Below are 18,508 nucleotides of genomic sequence, written 5' to 3'. Positions count from 1 at the left end.
GATATTCCTTTTTAAAAACTGCATGTACATACTGTCTTTTGATTTTTCAACACCACTCTCAACATTTTCTCAAAGTTTCAACTCAATACCTTCAGTTATTCTTAAAATATTGCAGATATTCCTTTTTAAAAACTGCATGCACATAATGCCTTTTGATTTTTCAACACCACTCTCAACATTTTCTCAAAGTTTCAAGTCAATACCTTCAGTTATTCTTAAAATATTGCAGATCCTCCTTTTTAAAAACTGCATGCACATAGTGCCGTTTGATTTTTCAACACCACTCTCAACATTTTCTCAAAGTTTCAACTCAATACCTTCAGTTATTCTTAAAATATTGCAGATAGTCCTTTTTAAAAACTGCATGCATATAGCGCCTTTTGATTTTTCAATACCACGCTCAACATTTTCTCAAAGTTTCAACCCAATACCTTCAGTTATTCTTAAAATATTGCAGATCCTCCTTTTTAAAAACTGCATGCATATAGCGCCTTTTGATTTTTTAACACCACTCAACATTTTCTCAAAGTTTCAACTCAATACCTTCAGTTATTCTTAAAATATTGTAGATATTCCTTTTTAAAAACTGCATGCACATAATGTCTTTTGATTTTTCAACACCACTCTCAACATTTTCTCAAAGTTTCAACTCAATACCTTCAGTTATTCTTAAAATATTGCAGATCCTCCTTTTTAAAAACTGCATGCACATAGGGCCTTTTGATTTTTCAACACCACTCTCAACATTTTCTCAAAGTTTCAACTCAATACCTTCAGTTATTCTTAAAATACTGCAGATCATCCTTTTTAAAAACTGCATGCACATAGTGCCTTTTGATTTTTCAACACCACTCTCAACATTTTCTCAAAGTTTCAACTCAATACCTTCAGTTATTCTTAAAATATTGCAGATATTCCTTTTTAAAAACTGCATGCATATAGCACCTTTTGATTTTTCAATACCACACTCAACATTTTCTCAAAGTTTCAACACCATACCTTCAGTTATTCTTAAAATATTGCAGATCCTCATTTTTAAAAACTGCATGCACATAGTGCCTTTTGATTTTTCAACATCACTCTCAACATATTCTCAAAGTTTCAACTCAATACCTTCAGTTATTCTTAAAATATTGTAGATCCTCCTTTTTATAAACTGCATGCACATAGTGCGTTTTGATTTTTCAACATCACTCTCAACATTTTCTCAAAGTTTCAACTCAATACCTTCAGTTATTCTTAAAATATTGCAGATATTCCTTTTTAAAAACTGCATGCATATAGCACCTTTTGATTTTTCAATACCACACTCAACATTTTCTCAAAGTTTCAACACAATACCTTCAGTTATTCTTAAAATATTGCAGATCCTCCTTTTTAAAAACTGCATGCACATAGTGCCTTTTGATTTTTCAATACCACGCTCAACGTTTTCTCAAAGTTTCAACCCAATACCTTCAGTTATTCTTAAAATATTGCAGATATTCCTTTTTAAAAACTGCATGCACATAATGTCTTTTGATTTTTCAACACCACTCTCAACATTTTCTCAAAGTTTCAACCCAATACCTTCAGTTATTCTTAAAATATTGCAGATATTCCTTTTTAAAAACTGCATGCATATAGCGCCTTTTGATTTTTCAATACCACGCTCAACATTTTCTCAGTTATTCTTAAAATATTTCAGATCCTCCTTTTTAAAAACTGCATGCATATAGCGCCTTTTGATTTTTCAACACCACTCTCAACATTTTCTCAAAGTTTCAACTCAATACCTTCAGTTATTCTTAAAATATTGCAGATATTCCTTTTTAAAAACTGCATGCAATTTTCTTTTCATAGGTGGCGTTGGGGGATACGACTCAATAGTAAGCGAAACTTCAAAAATGGACGGTATTAAATGACCCTGGTAACCCAATTCGTTGAAAACTTACACACATATCTATGCCTCAGGCGTAAGTTTGAATGTAAGTTTTTAACCTTTATATGACTTACTACTGCTAGTGCCCTTTTTAATAGTCTAAAGTGATTGGAGGGCAACTAGCCCCCCCCCCACGCCCATCATTTCTCCAAACACATCCAATCAAAATTTTGAGACAACTATTCTGTTCAGCATAGTAGAACGGGCCAGCAACTGTGTCTTTAGGGATATTGGGCATGCCAAACCCCCACAATTATGCCAAACTATGGATTCTTATAGAAAAAAAAACCGAAAAAAAAAAATTCATGAAAATGACTTTGTCAATAAAAAACGAACAGAAATCCATCTAAAAAAACGTTTTTCCACAAAACAAGCTTTTCAAAGAAAACCAAAGAGCGCAACTTAGCCACAAATGGGGAGAAATAAAGTCAAATAATCCTCGAAGCATAAATATATCAAAAATCCCCATCAATGAGTTAATGAAACTCAAAACGAACAAAAATTACAATAAAAAGCCGAGTTAAACTCGAAACGAGCAAAAATTAACATTAGTAATGCTGATAACCCCTTTGCCTTCTCAAGACCAGAACATAATTTGCGCTTTACTGAAAACAAAATATGTTTAAATGTTTTTACTTTTTTTTTACTTAAATAAGTAAAAAACTTTTTTTTACTCACTTTTTTACCCTTTTTTTATTTTAAGGAATAAATATCAGTATAGGTGACAATCCACGGTCATATTTTTATTTTTTGTTATTTTCAGTAAAGCCTAAGTTGATGTTCTGGTCTTGAGAAGGCATGGGTGTTGCCAGCCCTAGTAATGTTAATTTTTGCTCGTTTTGAGTTTGACGATCTATTTATTATAATGTCCGTTCGTTTTGAGTTTCATTTAATTGTTAATACTTATTTACGGTAGTTTGACGCTTGGAACATTTTTTGACTCTATTTCTGCCCATTGTTGGCTTGATAGAGCTCTAGTTCTCTTGGAAAACTTATTCTGTGGAGAGTTTTTAAATTAATACAAATATGTGACACCGTCATTCAGCCAGGGGAGGCTGCCCCCCCCCCCCTTTTGGGTGCCCATGAACTGATCATAGGTAGAAGGAAGGTGAGAAGGGACAAAATTTCCTCCAGTGATAGAGTTTCTTTTCTTTAAGACTAATTTGAAGGACTCTCATCCCGGAAGTATTTGAAAATCATCATATAAAATACACTCTTTTTTTCAATTTTTAATCCACATGCCCACGGGAAAGTTCTTTTGAAATCTGTAACTACCAATGGCTTGATATGCTATAAAAAAATTATATTCAATTCCTGTTAAATCTTTTCAAGTTTTTTTTTAATGCGGTGCTGAGCACTTTGGGAGCCTGTTGATGATGATAAGCCCCCCTCTTGTCCAGAATAAAAGATTTTACAAACATTTCGTGGACTGCTGGATTTACTCTGGAAGATCCCATGTGCTACTAAAACGTATGATTCCAATTGAATCAACTAAAAATAAGTAATGGTTTATGCTAGTTTGTATAAAAACACATGATATAGTTTTTGATCCTGACCAACCGGAATGCTGGGGATTGTGCCTTTTATCAGCCCTAAAGGTAGTCATTAGGGGATTGAAAATAATGTGGCTAGGAAATTCTTCCTTGTAAAGACCAGTCGAATGTTGGGGAATGGACCTAATCTCAGCCCTAACAATATGTTCATTATAGTTAAGGTGACATGAAATGCTGAAGAGAGAGGGAAAAAAAAAAATCAAGTTTTAATTTGGCTTATTTTCAAACCCAGACATCACAAGACACACCACCAGGCATCGAAACACGCAAAAACGGAAGACCAATACCTACATAGGAGGTTTAAAAAATACCTTGAATGTAATTATATAATTTTGAAAAAGATTGTACCCTTTCTATTTGTGTTTCTCTTTTGTTTTCTCAAATTATGGAAATCCTCTTTAATGGAACAACTTTAATAGGTAGCTTTGAACTTCCTAGATATTACATAACTATAATCGAAGATAGTATTAATAAATATTTTTATTTCAAACAAAATTTTCTTATGCTGACAAATGGTCTGGGTAGCGCAGTTGATCTCTTGATTATCTGCCTTTGGCTCGGAGTAGAAGGCCTGGTTGGGAACAAATCATCCGATGCTCGTCGTACCCCTTTCCCCCCAATTTCTCTGGGTACCCATTTGAAGATGGGATAACTGTAGCCGAGCTTACAGAGTCACACTGATGACCCCCGATCCAAGCCACATAAACATCGTCACCAGGACGTCAGTCTCTGCCCTTGTGGGTATAGGATTTCAAGTCTAGCGTGCCAACCACTCGGCTAGGACGGTTCTTACAAAAGTACCTTACAAAACGGTTTTTGTCTTGGGTTTAATTGCAAGGAATATATTTATCTAAAGTTACATAAAGTTAATTATTTATGGTTATGAAAAGTAAGCAAAGAACAATTCCCGATTGTAGTTGGCAACACTTGAGCTGGTAGATCATAGGCAGCGCGCTAGCGCTGCCTAACTAAAGAACGATGTGGGCACAATGTTTTTCTAATTTTTTCCTCAGCCGGGCACTTCGTATCGAAGGAGTTGTCGTAGAAACTTCGAAAAGGGCTCATTCGATTGGAAATTGGAGTGGCTAGTGCCCTTTTTAATAGTCGAAAGTGTTTGGAGGGCAGCTAGACCCCCCCCCTTATGCCCATTATTCCCCCAAACACATCCAATCAAAATTTTGAGATAGCCATTTTGTTCAGCGTAGTTGATTTCCAGATAAAAATATGATTTTGAGGAGGACACTCAAACACAACCTTCAGATCAAGGGTTTTAAGTAATGCCCTGGGGCCATATAAGGTTTTTATAGAAGCCGTTGTTGTAGATTGTCGAAAGTGATTGGAGGGCAACTAGCCCCCCCCCACGCCCATCATTTCCCCAAACACATCCAATCAAAATTTTGAGATAGCCATTTTGTTCAGCGTAGTTGATTTCCAGATAGAAAATAAATTTTTGAGGAGGACACTCCCCCACAACCCCCACGGCAAGGATTATAAGTTATGCCCTGGGGCCATATAAGGTTTTTATTGAAATCTGTGTCGTAGAAACTTGAAAAAGAGCTCATTCGATTTGAAATTAAAAGGGCTAGTACCCTTTTTAATAGTCTAAAGTGATTTGAGGGCAACTAGCCCCCCTCTCACGCCCACCTTTCCCCCAAACACATCCAATCAAAATTTTTAGATAGCCATTTTATTCAACGTAGTACAAAGTTTTGGACATTAGTTCTTTAAGGATGACAACCACCCCCCCAAGAGTTCTCAGGGCCGGGGTTATAAGTTATACCCAGGTTCTTTTAAAGTTCTTATTAGAAATTTCATCGCAGACACTAAAATAGGACTTATTGACATGGAAATTGAAAGGGACAGAGTCTTTATGATGGTTGAAATTGATTGGATAGTTACTAACGCCCGTGGTGCGCCTACCATTTTCGTATTGATACCCCATGAACATTTTGAGTTATTCAGTTTGTTCAATATAGTTGAAAGTTCGGGAGATCAGGTCTTTTAGGAAGATAGATTCCCTAAAGCCCTCAGAGCTAGCGTTTCAAGTAATGCCCTGAAGGCGAATAAGGTCTATATAGAAAGTTGTTGTATAAATCATAGGCAGCACGATCGCGCTGCCTAAGTAAAGAACGGGGACTAAGTAAAGAGGAGGATACCCCCCAAAACCCTCAGGGAAGGGGTTTTAAGTTATGCCCTGGGGGAATATAGGAACAATATTGGCACAATGTATTATTTAATAATTTCTTCCTTTAGAGCAGGGCTCTTCGTATCGAAGAAGTTGTCGTTGAAACTTCGAAAAGTGCTCATTCAATAGGAGATTGGAGTGGCTTGTGCCCTTTTTAATAGTCGAAAGTGATTGAAAGGCGACTAACACCCCTCTCACGCCCACCATTTCCCCAAACACATCCAATCAAAATTTAGAGATATCCACGTTGTTTAACGTAGTTGAAAATTCTGGGAATTCGGTCTTAGAGGATGACAACCACCCTAACAGACCTTAGGGTAAGGGTTGTAATTTATACCCTGGGGGCATATAAGATATTTATAGAAAGCGTTGTCGTTTCGAAAAGGCCTCATTTGATTGGAAATCGAAATTCAATGCCCTTTTTAATGGTCGAAAGTGATTGGAAGGCTTGACGTTTTTATAGTAAAGATCGAAGTGGGTATAATGTATTATTTTTTGTTGTTGTTGTTGTTTAGACCAGGGCACTTCGTATCGAAAGAGTTGTCATAAGAACTTCGAAAACGACTCATTCGATTGAAAATAGAAAGGGCTGATGCCCTTTTAGTTGTTGAAAGTGATATGAGGGTAACTAGTCCCCCTCCCACTCCCACCCTCCCATGCCAACTCTCCCATTTCTGCTCTTAAAATTTAACCAAATCAAAATACCGTAAGTGTATCCAAGCTATCAAAGAAAGTAAAGAGATTTTTTGCGAATGGTATCAAGTTTTCTATTTCAGGTCAACTAGATGAGGTATGAAACTAAATTAAACAGTACTAATTGTGTCCTTCTTTTTTCTTTAAGTATTATTTTCTTTTTCCCTGAAAAGACTATGTCAATATAAAACGAACAGAAATTAATTAAAAAAACTTTTTCCACAAGATAAGTTTTTCAAAGAAAACAAAAAATCCATTAAATAAAAAATGAGCAAAAATAAAATCAAATAATCTACCAAGCGTGAAGCTACCACAAATCAGCATCGATAAATAAATGAAGCCCAAAACGAACAGAAATTACAATAATTAACGGAGTCAAACTCAAAACGAGCAGAAATTAACATAAGTTTGGGCGCAAAACCCCTATGCCTTCCGAAGGTCAGAACAAAATTTGCACTTTACTGAAAAAATACAGCTGAATGTGCATTGTCAGTTTAATATACATATACTGATATTTGGTAATCAAAATGTTAATATTATTTGATTTATTAAAGTTATAAAAGTAAAAACATTTATATTTTTCTATTAAATGTATACGAGTATTAAAATTGCATTAGACTCATAATATCAGAAAATCCCAAAGCAGAGATTTTAAAATTCTATAGATGTGAGATTTTGCTTCTTTTTCCCCCCACAAGAAAGATATTAGACGCATTTTTATTCTAGAAAATCGAGAGAGCTCATTAGAACGCAGACTAAGGGTTCTAAGGCTTTTTTCTAAGTGGTCATAAGGATTGTGCCAAAGGAAATGGTCGTTGTCTGCCATTTTGTGGTACCAAACTACGATTTTGCCATAAAACTTCTCAGAGAGCCAATCGATTTAAAAGTGTCAACAAAATATATCTTATGTTTCCCGGTTGTAGAAGAAGTAATGCTGCAAAGTGGCCCATTCCTTTCTGAAAAGTCACGTAGTCCACGTATAATATGGATAATTTATCTTAATGCTTGATTTAACTGAGTTGATTACCTTTATCTTTTTATGAAATTATGTTTAGTGATGCATAATTACACATCAGCTATTATGAAGAAGGGGTGGTGGGTCATAGGCTAGGAAGGGGTGGGGCAATGCCTGAAAAGCATATTTCAATGCCCAAGCTACTAACTTTCCATGAGTCTTCGGATAAATATAGAAACGGGGAGGGGTCAGAAAGAATTAATCTCTCGTCTCCTTTCTTTTAGACTACGACTGAATATTAGACTCAATTTTAGACTTTCAGGTTCAATTGAAAAACTATAGTTTTATGAGCAAAAAGGAATATTTTTTTGAAGACGATACTTTTACTAACGCAGAAAATTGGTCAATATATCAAAGCTCTCTGTCCGGTTTTTGACGGGTAGCAAAGCCTTGAGACTTTTTTTTCTTTTCTTTTTTGAAAAGGTGATGGAAAACGTATGTCGAGTAAACTAAAAGTATATAAAAACGAATTACTAGCCCCAATCTTTCATGTCCAATGATCCTTCTGTTTTGCTTGCTGTATAACAATAGCAAAACAAGTGGTGAATTTATACATACTCACATAATTTAGCTAGGAAGAAAATGAATACATACCTGATAATAATAATAGCTTCAATTAAATAATAGCTTCTGGGGTAAATTCCATTTACCCCAGTTAAGTTAACTTGTTACCTTGTCTATAGTTCTTTAGACTATGATGTAAAGTTTAAAAAATTAGTTAAAAACTAATTTGATATAAAATTAAATTGTAACTAGGCCTTAAACAACTCTCTATGATGATTCAGGGTCCCATTAAAAAAAAAAAAAAAAAAAAAAAAATACACATCAGTGCTACCCATGCAAAAATGTGATTTTCCTTATTATTTAATGTGGGGGTTCGAGGTTTCCTAATTGGTATTTTCATCAACGGTTTACTCTTTGTTTTGATGTGACGCCTTTTTCTAGGGATTTTAGGGTCCTTTAAAGAATTTTGCATATTTGTTTTCAAAACAACATTTTACAATGGGACTAAGACTAATGAACTAGTGATTACCATTCCTGAATCAGCTACAAATGGCAATTTTTTCCCACAAGACCGTTTCTTTACGAACTCATTTTTAAACTTTTGATTACTATGGGGTGTTTTGAGCCCCTTTAAGGTAGAAAGTGTCGATTTACATCCTGATGAACCGTGGATGTTAGTCTCATTGTATGATGGAAATATTCCGGTGTTGAAACATAAAAATCAGCAATTAATTAATATGTTCGAAGGAAGCTCTAGTCCTGTTGGAGCTGGAAATTCAATAGTAAGGAAAAATTGGGATATTACTGCTTCAGATGATTTCAGAATTTGAGTTTTTAACTACAGCCCACCAGAACGACTGGATCCTTTTGATTCCCACTATGACTACATAAGATATTTTCCAGTCCATCCAATACTTCTAACTGTTTTATCTTGAAGTGAGGACAGGTCTATCAAAATGTAGATCTGGAACAAGCTGGACGTGTAAGAGTATTTGAAGGACATTTGCATTATGTTATGGAAATCATATGCAATCCAAAAGATAATAATACATTTGCATCTGCGTCTACACTTGAATAGAGACGGATTTAGAGCTTTGACAGTTCTAGGCCCAAACGTTTTAAAGCAAACGTTTAAAGCATTTGGACAGCGTGAAGTTAGAACAATTCTTACTTCATAATATGCAGAATAATTGTAACTAGCACATTTTGCCTTCATACCCGCTATAATTTACCCCCACCCCCTTAATGTGCAAATATATAGCCCAAAGGTACGTATATGCTATAGCACCTATGTTAAGCTCTTCGTCCAAGTAGAACCTGTTTCTCTAACTAATTGTAATGAAACATCACAATATATGGTGAAAATATAATACTTTAGAAATAAATTTGGGTTATATATTTGCGCCTTAGGGGGATGGGATGGGGATAAAGTGTAGTGGGTCTGCCAGGTATAATTATTCTGCATATCATGAAGTAAGAATTGTTTTCTAACTTCAAACTGTTCAAATACTTTACCTCCAACCCCCAACCCCTTAATATGCAAATATATAGACCAAATTATATATTTCCCATCTATTCTGTCACTTGTCTTTGTCTTCTCTCACGCTAAGATGAAATAAACTAATGAAGAAATCGGTTCTACAGTGCGTCAATGGATGAAGAACTTAACATAGTCACTATAACATATAAGTACCAGCCCAAATTTGTTTCTGAAGTATAATATTTTCGTCATATTTTGGTATATTTCATTAGTATTAGCATAACTTTACATCTCTAGTGTATACCATTATGTCCACAAGTACCGGGATTTTAAAATTGGTTACTTCTTTAGACCTTTTTTTTTTATTTGAGAATTCGGTTCTTGTGTAGAAAGCTGTAAGTGCGCGACAATTGTATTGCAAAGATCTTTATAAAAAACAGGTTTTCACTGCCTTGTATAAACAAACGGTTTCTCACTCCGGGAACTATATTTAAACTTCAGTTTTTTGGGGTTTTAGGCAGACTAAAAGGTACCTTGGTTGGGTTAGGTTACGTATTCAATATATGCTATGCTGAACCACCCTCCCTTAATGTGCAAATATATAGCCCAAATTTGTTTCTGAACTATTATATTTGGTACTTTCGCATTATCAAGGCCTCTCGGCTTAATCACTATAGAGAAGACAATGATAAAACCCGTTTTTGACATGATCACCGCTGTAGACTAGGCAATGATAGCTTGGTTTGCATTGGGTATACGATATTAAACTGTGTTTTTTATGGATTTTAGGAGGGGGGAAGGTACCTAGGCTAGGTTACGTATTTAATATATGCTATGCTTTACCCCCACCCCTCCTAATGTGCAAATATATAGCCCAAATTTGTTTCTAAACTATTATATATTCAACCTATTTTATTTTATTCATCAGCGTTAACCAAACTTGACTTTTTCGAGAGGCCCGGATAATGCGAAAGTACCTTATATTTTTACCCTTTTTTGTTTTATTTCATTAGCACTAACGAAACTTCACTTATCGCGCATTTACTGCTTTCTACACTACACAAGTACTGAGAATTCTTTTCCAAGTGTATTAAAAAAAAACTTATTCTTAACAAAATGTAATTTAAAATATATTCCCCTGCTCTCACCCACCAGCGCTATTCCGTTGTCTGGCCCCCTGGAAAATTTTCTACCGGTGCCCGCCCATGGCTTTCGTTGCTTAAAATTTCTGACCTATTCATAGTGACGTGCTTACCATATCATCGTAAATCGTATCCTATCGTAGCCCTATGATATGTGAATTGTTGAACCTGATTATATTGGAATACATTCGTATTAGTATAATTATCAAGATTTTCGAGAAGCATAAATACAAAAGTAGTTTTCTTCCGTGTTTCATCTCTGCACAGATTAATGTGTTCGTAGCTAAACATTGCAAGAACATTAAATATAATCAAATATCATATATTTAAAAGTTATCAATATGTCAGGATGGCCGAGTGGTCTAAGGCGCCAGACTCAAGGTTTCCTTGCTCAGTAGAGTATTCTGGTCCTCGTAAGAGGGCGTGGGTTCAAATCCCACTTCTGACAATATTTTTACTTAAGTTTTGATCCATTTGATATCTCTATCGAGATAAAATGAAAGTGAGATTCAATTGCTCGTTGAATTAATAGTGGCGTTTTTTTTTCGTGGGTGGTTGAGTGGTTTAATCGTGTTTTGCCATTTTTGCGTTTTCGACAAAACACGTAACAGCATGTTTTAACAAAACTTTGTTTTTTTGCGAAACACGAAACATCATGTTGCCTGTTCGACTGTCTGTTTCCTCAAACTTTGAACTTGCTCTTTGTGCGTGTTGCGTGTTCGATTGGTCCCTATCCAGATAGAAAAAGTTATCTGTAGATGACAAAAGAAAGGATAAGATGGAAGGGAAGAAAATGGACATAGATCCTGCTGAATATGCGTTTTTGAATAGAGGCCAAGGTGAAACATGTGTACAAGAAAACAGGCAAGTAAAAAGCTCAGAATTTTTCCACATGTTTCCACAGTTTTGAATATTTTGCCACTTTTCCTAAAATGCGTTTTTAGACGTTCAACCAGGAACATGGACAGAGGACACGAAAGCGACAAAAACTGCGTTTTTGGGCTAGAACATGAAACTTGGAACATGAACCATGAAACACGGAACTTCGAAAAAAAACGCAGCTAATGAATTTAACTAATATTTGCAAATCTGAATTATAACTTTCACAAACTAAATAAATTTATGGAGGAAACTACAAATTGATCCAGCATTTGCTCTAAATTTGTGTGAATTGAAAGAATTGGCGCATGGGAAAGTTTGCAATGTAGTTGTAAAAGCTGAATTCAAAAATCTAATAATGTTTTAGCTTCCGTAGTTATAACTTAAACATCCCAGAAGTTTTCTACCTGGACACCAATAAGTCAAGAAAAAACTACTTACAAACATCATTGCACCAAAATTTAATAAAGGTTTGTCGAATTATAACTAAATAAGGTTATGGAGGCCAGAATTCCAACGGTATTTCCTCTGAGCGTATTAGTCTTTTATTTCAAGAAATTTCAGTTTAGGAGAAGAGGAAATATGGACTCACAGGGCTTACAACCGAGCGAAGGTGATATAAGAGGGTTGCCGCTTTGTTTACTGTTTCTACTCTTTTATTTAGACAACTGAAACTTTAACCCTCAACAGGGAGCAGAGCTTGTGAGGTTAGGCATACTAGTAAGAAACTGGTCAATGAAAAACGAAAAAAAAAAACAAAAAAAAAAACAGAAAATATAAAGAAACGCAAGAGAAAAGTGGGGTACAAGAGGCCTTCTCGACTAGGGTATTCCGTAAAACAAAGACACAATTAATATATCTCTTTTCCCGTGTTCCATCGGCATAGGTAAATAAAATTCTGGTTCCTTGGCAACTGAATCCTCGGTTGACTGAACCCCATGCACTTAATCCATTTATCCGAATGCTCGTGCAACTCAATCACCGTTTAACTGAACTCCCGTTTAATTCAACCTTGGTTATCACAACCCCTGTTTAACTGAATCCCCCATTCAACTCAACCCCCATGCAGCTGAACCCTCGTTGAACTGAACCCTTGTGTAACTCGGCCCCCGTTTATCCAAACCCCCGTGCAACTGATCCCCTCAACCCCCTTGTAATTCAACCCTCATTTAACACAATCCTCGTGTGACTCAACCGCCGGTTTATGCTGCTTGAATGGCAAACTATTCCTCCCCCCTCCTAAAAAAAACAAAATTACCCTTTATATATGTTTGAAATTTGCAAAACTGTTCATGACCAGGGCCAGAACACACTTGAGTCTCATGGTTCCAGTAATAACTGCAATCTAGTATAGAAACCACCACTGCCATAGTAACCAAAAGGTTTAAAATACGTTTGAAAAAAAAAACTGTCTCCTGGAATTTGGCATTGATGCTGATTCGGTATGATAGCTATTATTTAGATTCAGCTCAATAGTTAAAGTTTATTGCGGAAACAAATTTATGGAATTTTTTTTATAAAGAGCTGCAAACGCTGACGAGTCTATTTTTGTCATTTTATTTCTTCAATACCAATAGGACCCTAGAACATCATATACAGCTGTTTAAGGTCCTTTGAAAGCTATGACTCATATTTGCTAGACGTGCTTTTTATAGTTTCATGACAACACCATAATAAAATGCGTTATTGCACCAAAATATAGTTTTAATGTCCTACCTCGAGTTAATAATAATAATAATTTATTTATAACCCACTTTTATACAAAACAAGCGGAGTAAATTGCACTAAAAAGGAAGAAAAATCAAATATACAGAAACAAAGACTAAAGGCTATAAAGGCTTGAAACAATAAAAGATCTACCACTGAAATCTTCATGATCAAATACCATTCAACTGGTGTTTAAAAGTCACCTTTTGAATACTCCCCATCCCTGTCCCATTTGCAAGTGGAAAATAAAAGAGTTTTTAAAAAAACTACCAAGTGAAAAAAGAGATCTGCCACTGAAATCTCCATGATCGAAAACCCTTGAACTGGTGTTTAAAATTCCCCTCTTGAATACTCACATTCCCTGTTAGATAAAAAAAAAAGGATTGTAAAAACTACCAAGTGAAAAAAAATTCATTCAAATATAAAGCTGATTCGACAATAGACGCTGTTAGTTTTCATCTCAGCGCTAAAATTAATTTTGAAACAAATTCTTTCCGCAAAGAGCTTGATATGTGTCTCCTTTTCAGGGTTGCCATCGTCAGTAGGATTTTACTAAATCTAGTAAAATGAATTTCTAGTAAATTTAGAGGATCTAGTAAATTTCCCAAAATCAAGTAAAAAGGCAGGATTTGTATTAAACAAAACTTTTGTTATTTTCTATGATTCCAGGGAAAAATTAGTATCCATTCATTACAAAATCTTATTTCGATTAGGTTAGATATTATGGCTACTATTGCTCTCATTTTTGCGATTTGATGTCAACCCTAGCGCTTATAAATCTCTACTTTCTCTCGGCTTCTTCTTGATACTCGCTTTGAAAGGCAAACTATTTAAAATCAGGACAGACGCTGTTGGAACCGAACTTTTTCCATGATTGCCCAAGTTCTTTCTGACTCTCTGCAGCTTGCCCCATTCAAGTGCTGGAGCAGAGAGATAGTTCTTGATTTTGTGAGTCATCAAAACTAAAAACCGGAATAGGTTAAATGCCTTAAGTGCTTTGTTCCTGATGAAAGAGATGCAACTTGTTCTCAGGTCGTCAAGTGGAGTACAGGGCTGAGCAAACCTCAGTGATTTGAACCAGGTTACCGAGAAATGGAAATAAATAAATCCCTTCAGTTAGGATTCGACACTCGTGGATAATTTAAATTCGGATGAGGCCGAGGACGATTAAAGCCTTTTAAGTGCGACTTTTTTTAATTGTGACTACATAGTTATCTTCTTACTTTTCAATTGGTATGATTTGCTTGACCTGAAAAATATTGACACAAAGTTATTTTTTTTTAAACTAACTATTGTATGTAATATAAGTTTTCTTTTTCTTGGCAGCCCTAGTCCAATTTGAGGTGCACTTTTTAATTTACATATTTTTACAACTAAACCGATAGCCGATTACGTCATTTCCGTTTTGAAAAGACAAAGATTGTATTGGTTTTTGAGTCCCTTGAATACGAACGAGAGAGAATCCAGAAAAAATCAGTTAAAAAAAATCCTAAATTAATCGCTTTAAAATTTGCCAGAAATCTTTGTAAGCAGCTTATCCCTTATTTATTTGTAAGAAGCTTATCCTTGTTTTAAATGCGGCAAATTTCCTCTTAAAAATGCAAAATTGAAGGGTTTAGATTTCAAACCTAAAAACGGAAACTGGGGGACAAATTTCAAAAGCCGTCACTTTCAAACTCACCTCAGATTCTAAGCACTCCATCGCCTGAAATGCTTCGTGAATATGAGTTGTAGCTGTTTTTCTTCGTTGATTGTTTTCTTAATTTTTAATATATCTGAATTTTATGACCTGAAGATCAGTGATAAATTTAAAGTCGGGCTTCACCAGTAGGATTTCCAGAATCTAAGATTCCAGACTATTGTTTGACGTCTTGGATACACCGCATCTGGAATATGAAGACTATCCAGTAGTACATCCAAGTAATAAAAAAAAGGATTTTTGAACTTATTGGTTTCCCGAATTTTCAACCATGCTATGAAAACCACAGAAAAGAGGAAAAGAGAAAAAAGAAGAAGAAAAAAGCAAAAAGATTGTGGAAATCCTATTGATTATGCTCCTATAGTAAAAATCGATGCTTGATGGTACGCGTGCGGCGGTAGCCGGATACGCCAAAAACATTTTTGAGCATTTAGTAAACACAGATGCGATTTAGTAAATATTTCTTCTCAGATTTAGTAAATTCTTCCAAGCCAGGGTGGCAACCTTGCTCCTTTTTCTTTTTTTCTCCAGCTCTAACGGGTCATTGGAACATCGTAGGGGCGTTGGAACAGGTGACCATCCAAGGTTCTCGGAATTGGGGTTTGGTGACCACCCCATAAAGGCATGCATTAACATGGTTTTGATGTTACTTAGCATACTCATCCAAAAGTTCCAAATAAAAGAGACGATTGAATCATTATTCAAAGCTGATTATTATAATAGTTGCTAGCATCGCAATCTTCTTTTAGAACCTTTTTTTTTTTTGCAGCAGAAATTTCTAAGCCTGTACAAGAATGGTTTCTTCCACATACCTTTCAATTTTTCTTCAAATTCTTTCTTACCGTGTTTTTACATTAATGGATACATAAAAAGAGTTGGTTGATGATGCTCATCCCAAATATAAAAATGTTCATTAGATTAAATGTTACCTATCAAAAGCTACGAGCCTAAAAAGTTTGCCTGATTTTCGAAAAAGGGGGGGGGGTACACCCCCGAAAATTCAAGAAATCTTATTGAAATCGTAGGGTATGAGAGAACCCTACGAAAGGGGTTTCAAGCTCCCATCTGCAAATATGTGGATTTTTTTTGCCAGAAGAAAGATTACGGATGCGTGTTTATTTATTTATTATCATTTTTTGTCTAATGTATTTTCCAGTGATGTAGATCGAACCAATGAGCCTAGAAAATCGGGAGAAGGTATATCAGAACGGAAATTAAAAGTTCCACTGCCCTTTTTGTGACAAAAAAATTAGAGGGCAAATAGCCCCCAGGCTATTCGATACGAGGCTCATTTGAATGAACTTTTACAAGATATAGAGGGGGATGTCAAGCAAAATCAAACCGCGCTATATGCATGAGGTCTGTCAAAGGGCAAAACAGCAACATCTAAGGAACGGCTTAGGGTATTAAGTTGAAACTTTAAGCGCATGCTTAGGGGAAGGTTGAAAAGGGAACAAAGGGCAACCAGCCCCCCCCCCCCTTTGCCTTTTTAAATGCCCCCCTTAACGCTGATATAAATTTAAAAAGCTATTTTATTCAAAATAGTAACAAGGTCTAATAATTATGCCTCCGGGCATACCATTCCCCCACAGTCTCCGGGGCAAGGAATGTAGAGTATGCAATTTGTTCATTTTGTACTTGCATGGTTTATCATTAGGAAAGGGAAATATGTTTGAAAAAACACCTTGGGCCTTGGCCAAGGTGCCAAGATACTTTTAAAATCTGCACTGCGCCCACGGTCTTTGCTCTTTACGTAACACAACCTCTTTAACACTTAATCCCAGTCTTAGTGACTTAGTCTTCTGAATATTAATTTTCAAATCTAATCTTGCACGATGAACTTTTAAAACCTCCAAAAATTTATCAATTTTGCTAAACGATTTTTTCATCTAGGGCGCTCAAATCATCAGCGTAATCCTAGTCTAGAAGAGTTTTATTTCGCCATTTGATTTCGCACCCTCTTATAGTCTTTGCTGTGCTCCTTAGGACAGAATCCATCCAGATGATCCATATAAGTGGGAATAGAACGCAACCCTGCTTAACTTCTGACTCAATACAAAACAAGCTACTAATCTCATTTCCTACCTTAACGCCTGTAATATTATTATCGTGCATAGCACTAATCACTTTAATGCATTTATCTGGTATACGATACAAGGATAGGACCTTCGTTTAAGCTCTTCTATCGGCTGAACCAAGCGCTTGTTCATAATCTATAAAGCTGAGTTAAAGGGGTCTGATGACTCTGGCGCTTCTCAAATATGAATCATTAATAATTACCAAACATTAATCAAACTCATTAAAATCATTTCTTATTATAATACTTTTTTAATTAGGTAAGTGGAAAAGTGTTTCAGATATGCCAAAGTAATCGAAAAGTGTTGACTCTGGGTGGAGACCATAGTATAGGTGCTGGAACAGTTCATGGTCACTTGACAGCCTATCCAGATTCATGTGTTATATGGGTCGATGCCCATGCTGATATAAATACCGTGAAAAGTACACCCAGCGGAAATTTACACGGAATGCCATTATCCTTTGTGTTGAAGGAACTGCAAGACGAGCCCTCGTCTCCTGAATGGGCCTGGGTAAAAAACAGGTAAGATATACCATACAAATGCATTGTACCTGTGAGTTTAAATTTGAATTTTGTAGCTGTGAGTTTAATTGGGCTCTTCTTTCGTATAGTTGTTCTCTCCCAACTCCAGCAATTGTTGCTGTTATGCTCTGTTTAGCATTAGAATTGATCGTTTGTAAATTTAACGTTTTTAAATTGAGATTGTTTATAAATGATCGTTAATCGTTTATATTATTGAGCAGAAAAATGTTGCGAGAGAAAGGTTTTATGCCATGAAACTTTACTGAAAAAATACAAATGAATGTGCATTGTCAGTTTAATATACATATACTTATATTTAGTAATCAAAATGTTAAAATTATTTGATTTATTAAAGTCATTAAAGTAAAAACATTTATTTTTTTTCAGTAAAGTGCAAATTGTGTTCTGGCCTTGGGAAGGCATAGGGGTTTTGAGCCCTACTCATGTTAATTTCTGCTCGTTTTGAGTTTGACTCGGTTATTTATTTTAATTTCTATTCGTTTTGGGGTTTCATTTATTTATCAATTCTGATTTGTGGTAGTTCCTAGCTGGTTAAATTAATTGATTTTATTTTTGATCATTTTTTGTTTAATAGAGATCTCTACTTCTCTTTGAAAAACAGATTTTGTGAGAAAAGTTTTTTAATTTAATTTCTGTTCGTTTTATATTGACATAGTCCTTTCGGAAAAAAAATAACGCTTTAAATCTTCTCGTTTTTTAAGACTTTATAGTTTGGCCTGCTATTTGTATGCTGGAGAAAAATTTTCAGCAATTTTTAACAACATACAATATTTTAAAAATCTGGACACAAATAGTACTGTTTAACTTAGTTTCATACCTCCTCTAGTTGACCTGAGATGGAAAACTTGATACCATTCGCAAAAAAATCTGTTTACTTTCTTTGATAGCTTTGATACACTTACACTATTTTGATTTGGTTAAATTTTAAGAGCAGAAGTAGCCTCGAAAGTTTGAACATAATACCCTCAGTCGTTCTTGGGATACTGCTGAGATACATTATTGGGAAATAGCATTATCACAGTGCATCTTGATTTAATCTTAAGGCAACATATAGTTTTTAAACATAATGGGTAAATGGCAGGGTGGGAGTGGAAGGGAGATTAGTTGCCC

The 18,508-nt window shown here is 35.3% G+C and overlaps 1 protein-coding gene across 1 annotated transcript in view; it reads left to right on the top strand.

Annotated features, from left to right (window-relative positions):
* Positions 1 to 18,508, top strand: part of LOC148950447 (arginase-like) — a 51,520-nt gene that overhangs the window by 19,629 nt on the left and 13,383 nt on the right. Inside the window, exon 4 of the mRNA XM_089092404.1 lies at positions 17,115 to 17,377. Within this exon, the coding sequence (XP_088948530.1) occupies positions 17,115 to 17,377 (263 nt within the window). The remainder of the gene's footprint in view (positions 1 to 17,114; positions 17,378 to 18,508) is intronic.

The sequence above is a fragment of the Artemia sp. Qi Xiang Cuo genome, chromosome 7 (assembly GCF_049724085.1).
Source record: "Artemia sp. Qi Xiang Cuo chromosome 7, ASM4972408v1, whole genome shotgun sequence".
Classification (NCBI taxonomy): Eukaryota; Metazoa; Arthropoda; class Branchiopoda; order Anostraca; family Artemiidae; genus Artemia; species Artemia sp. Qi Xiang Cuo.
This window is presented reverse-complemented; position numbering and strand designations above follow the sequence as displayed.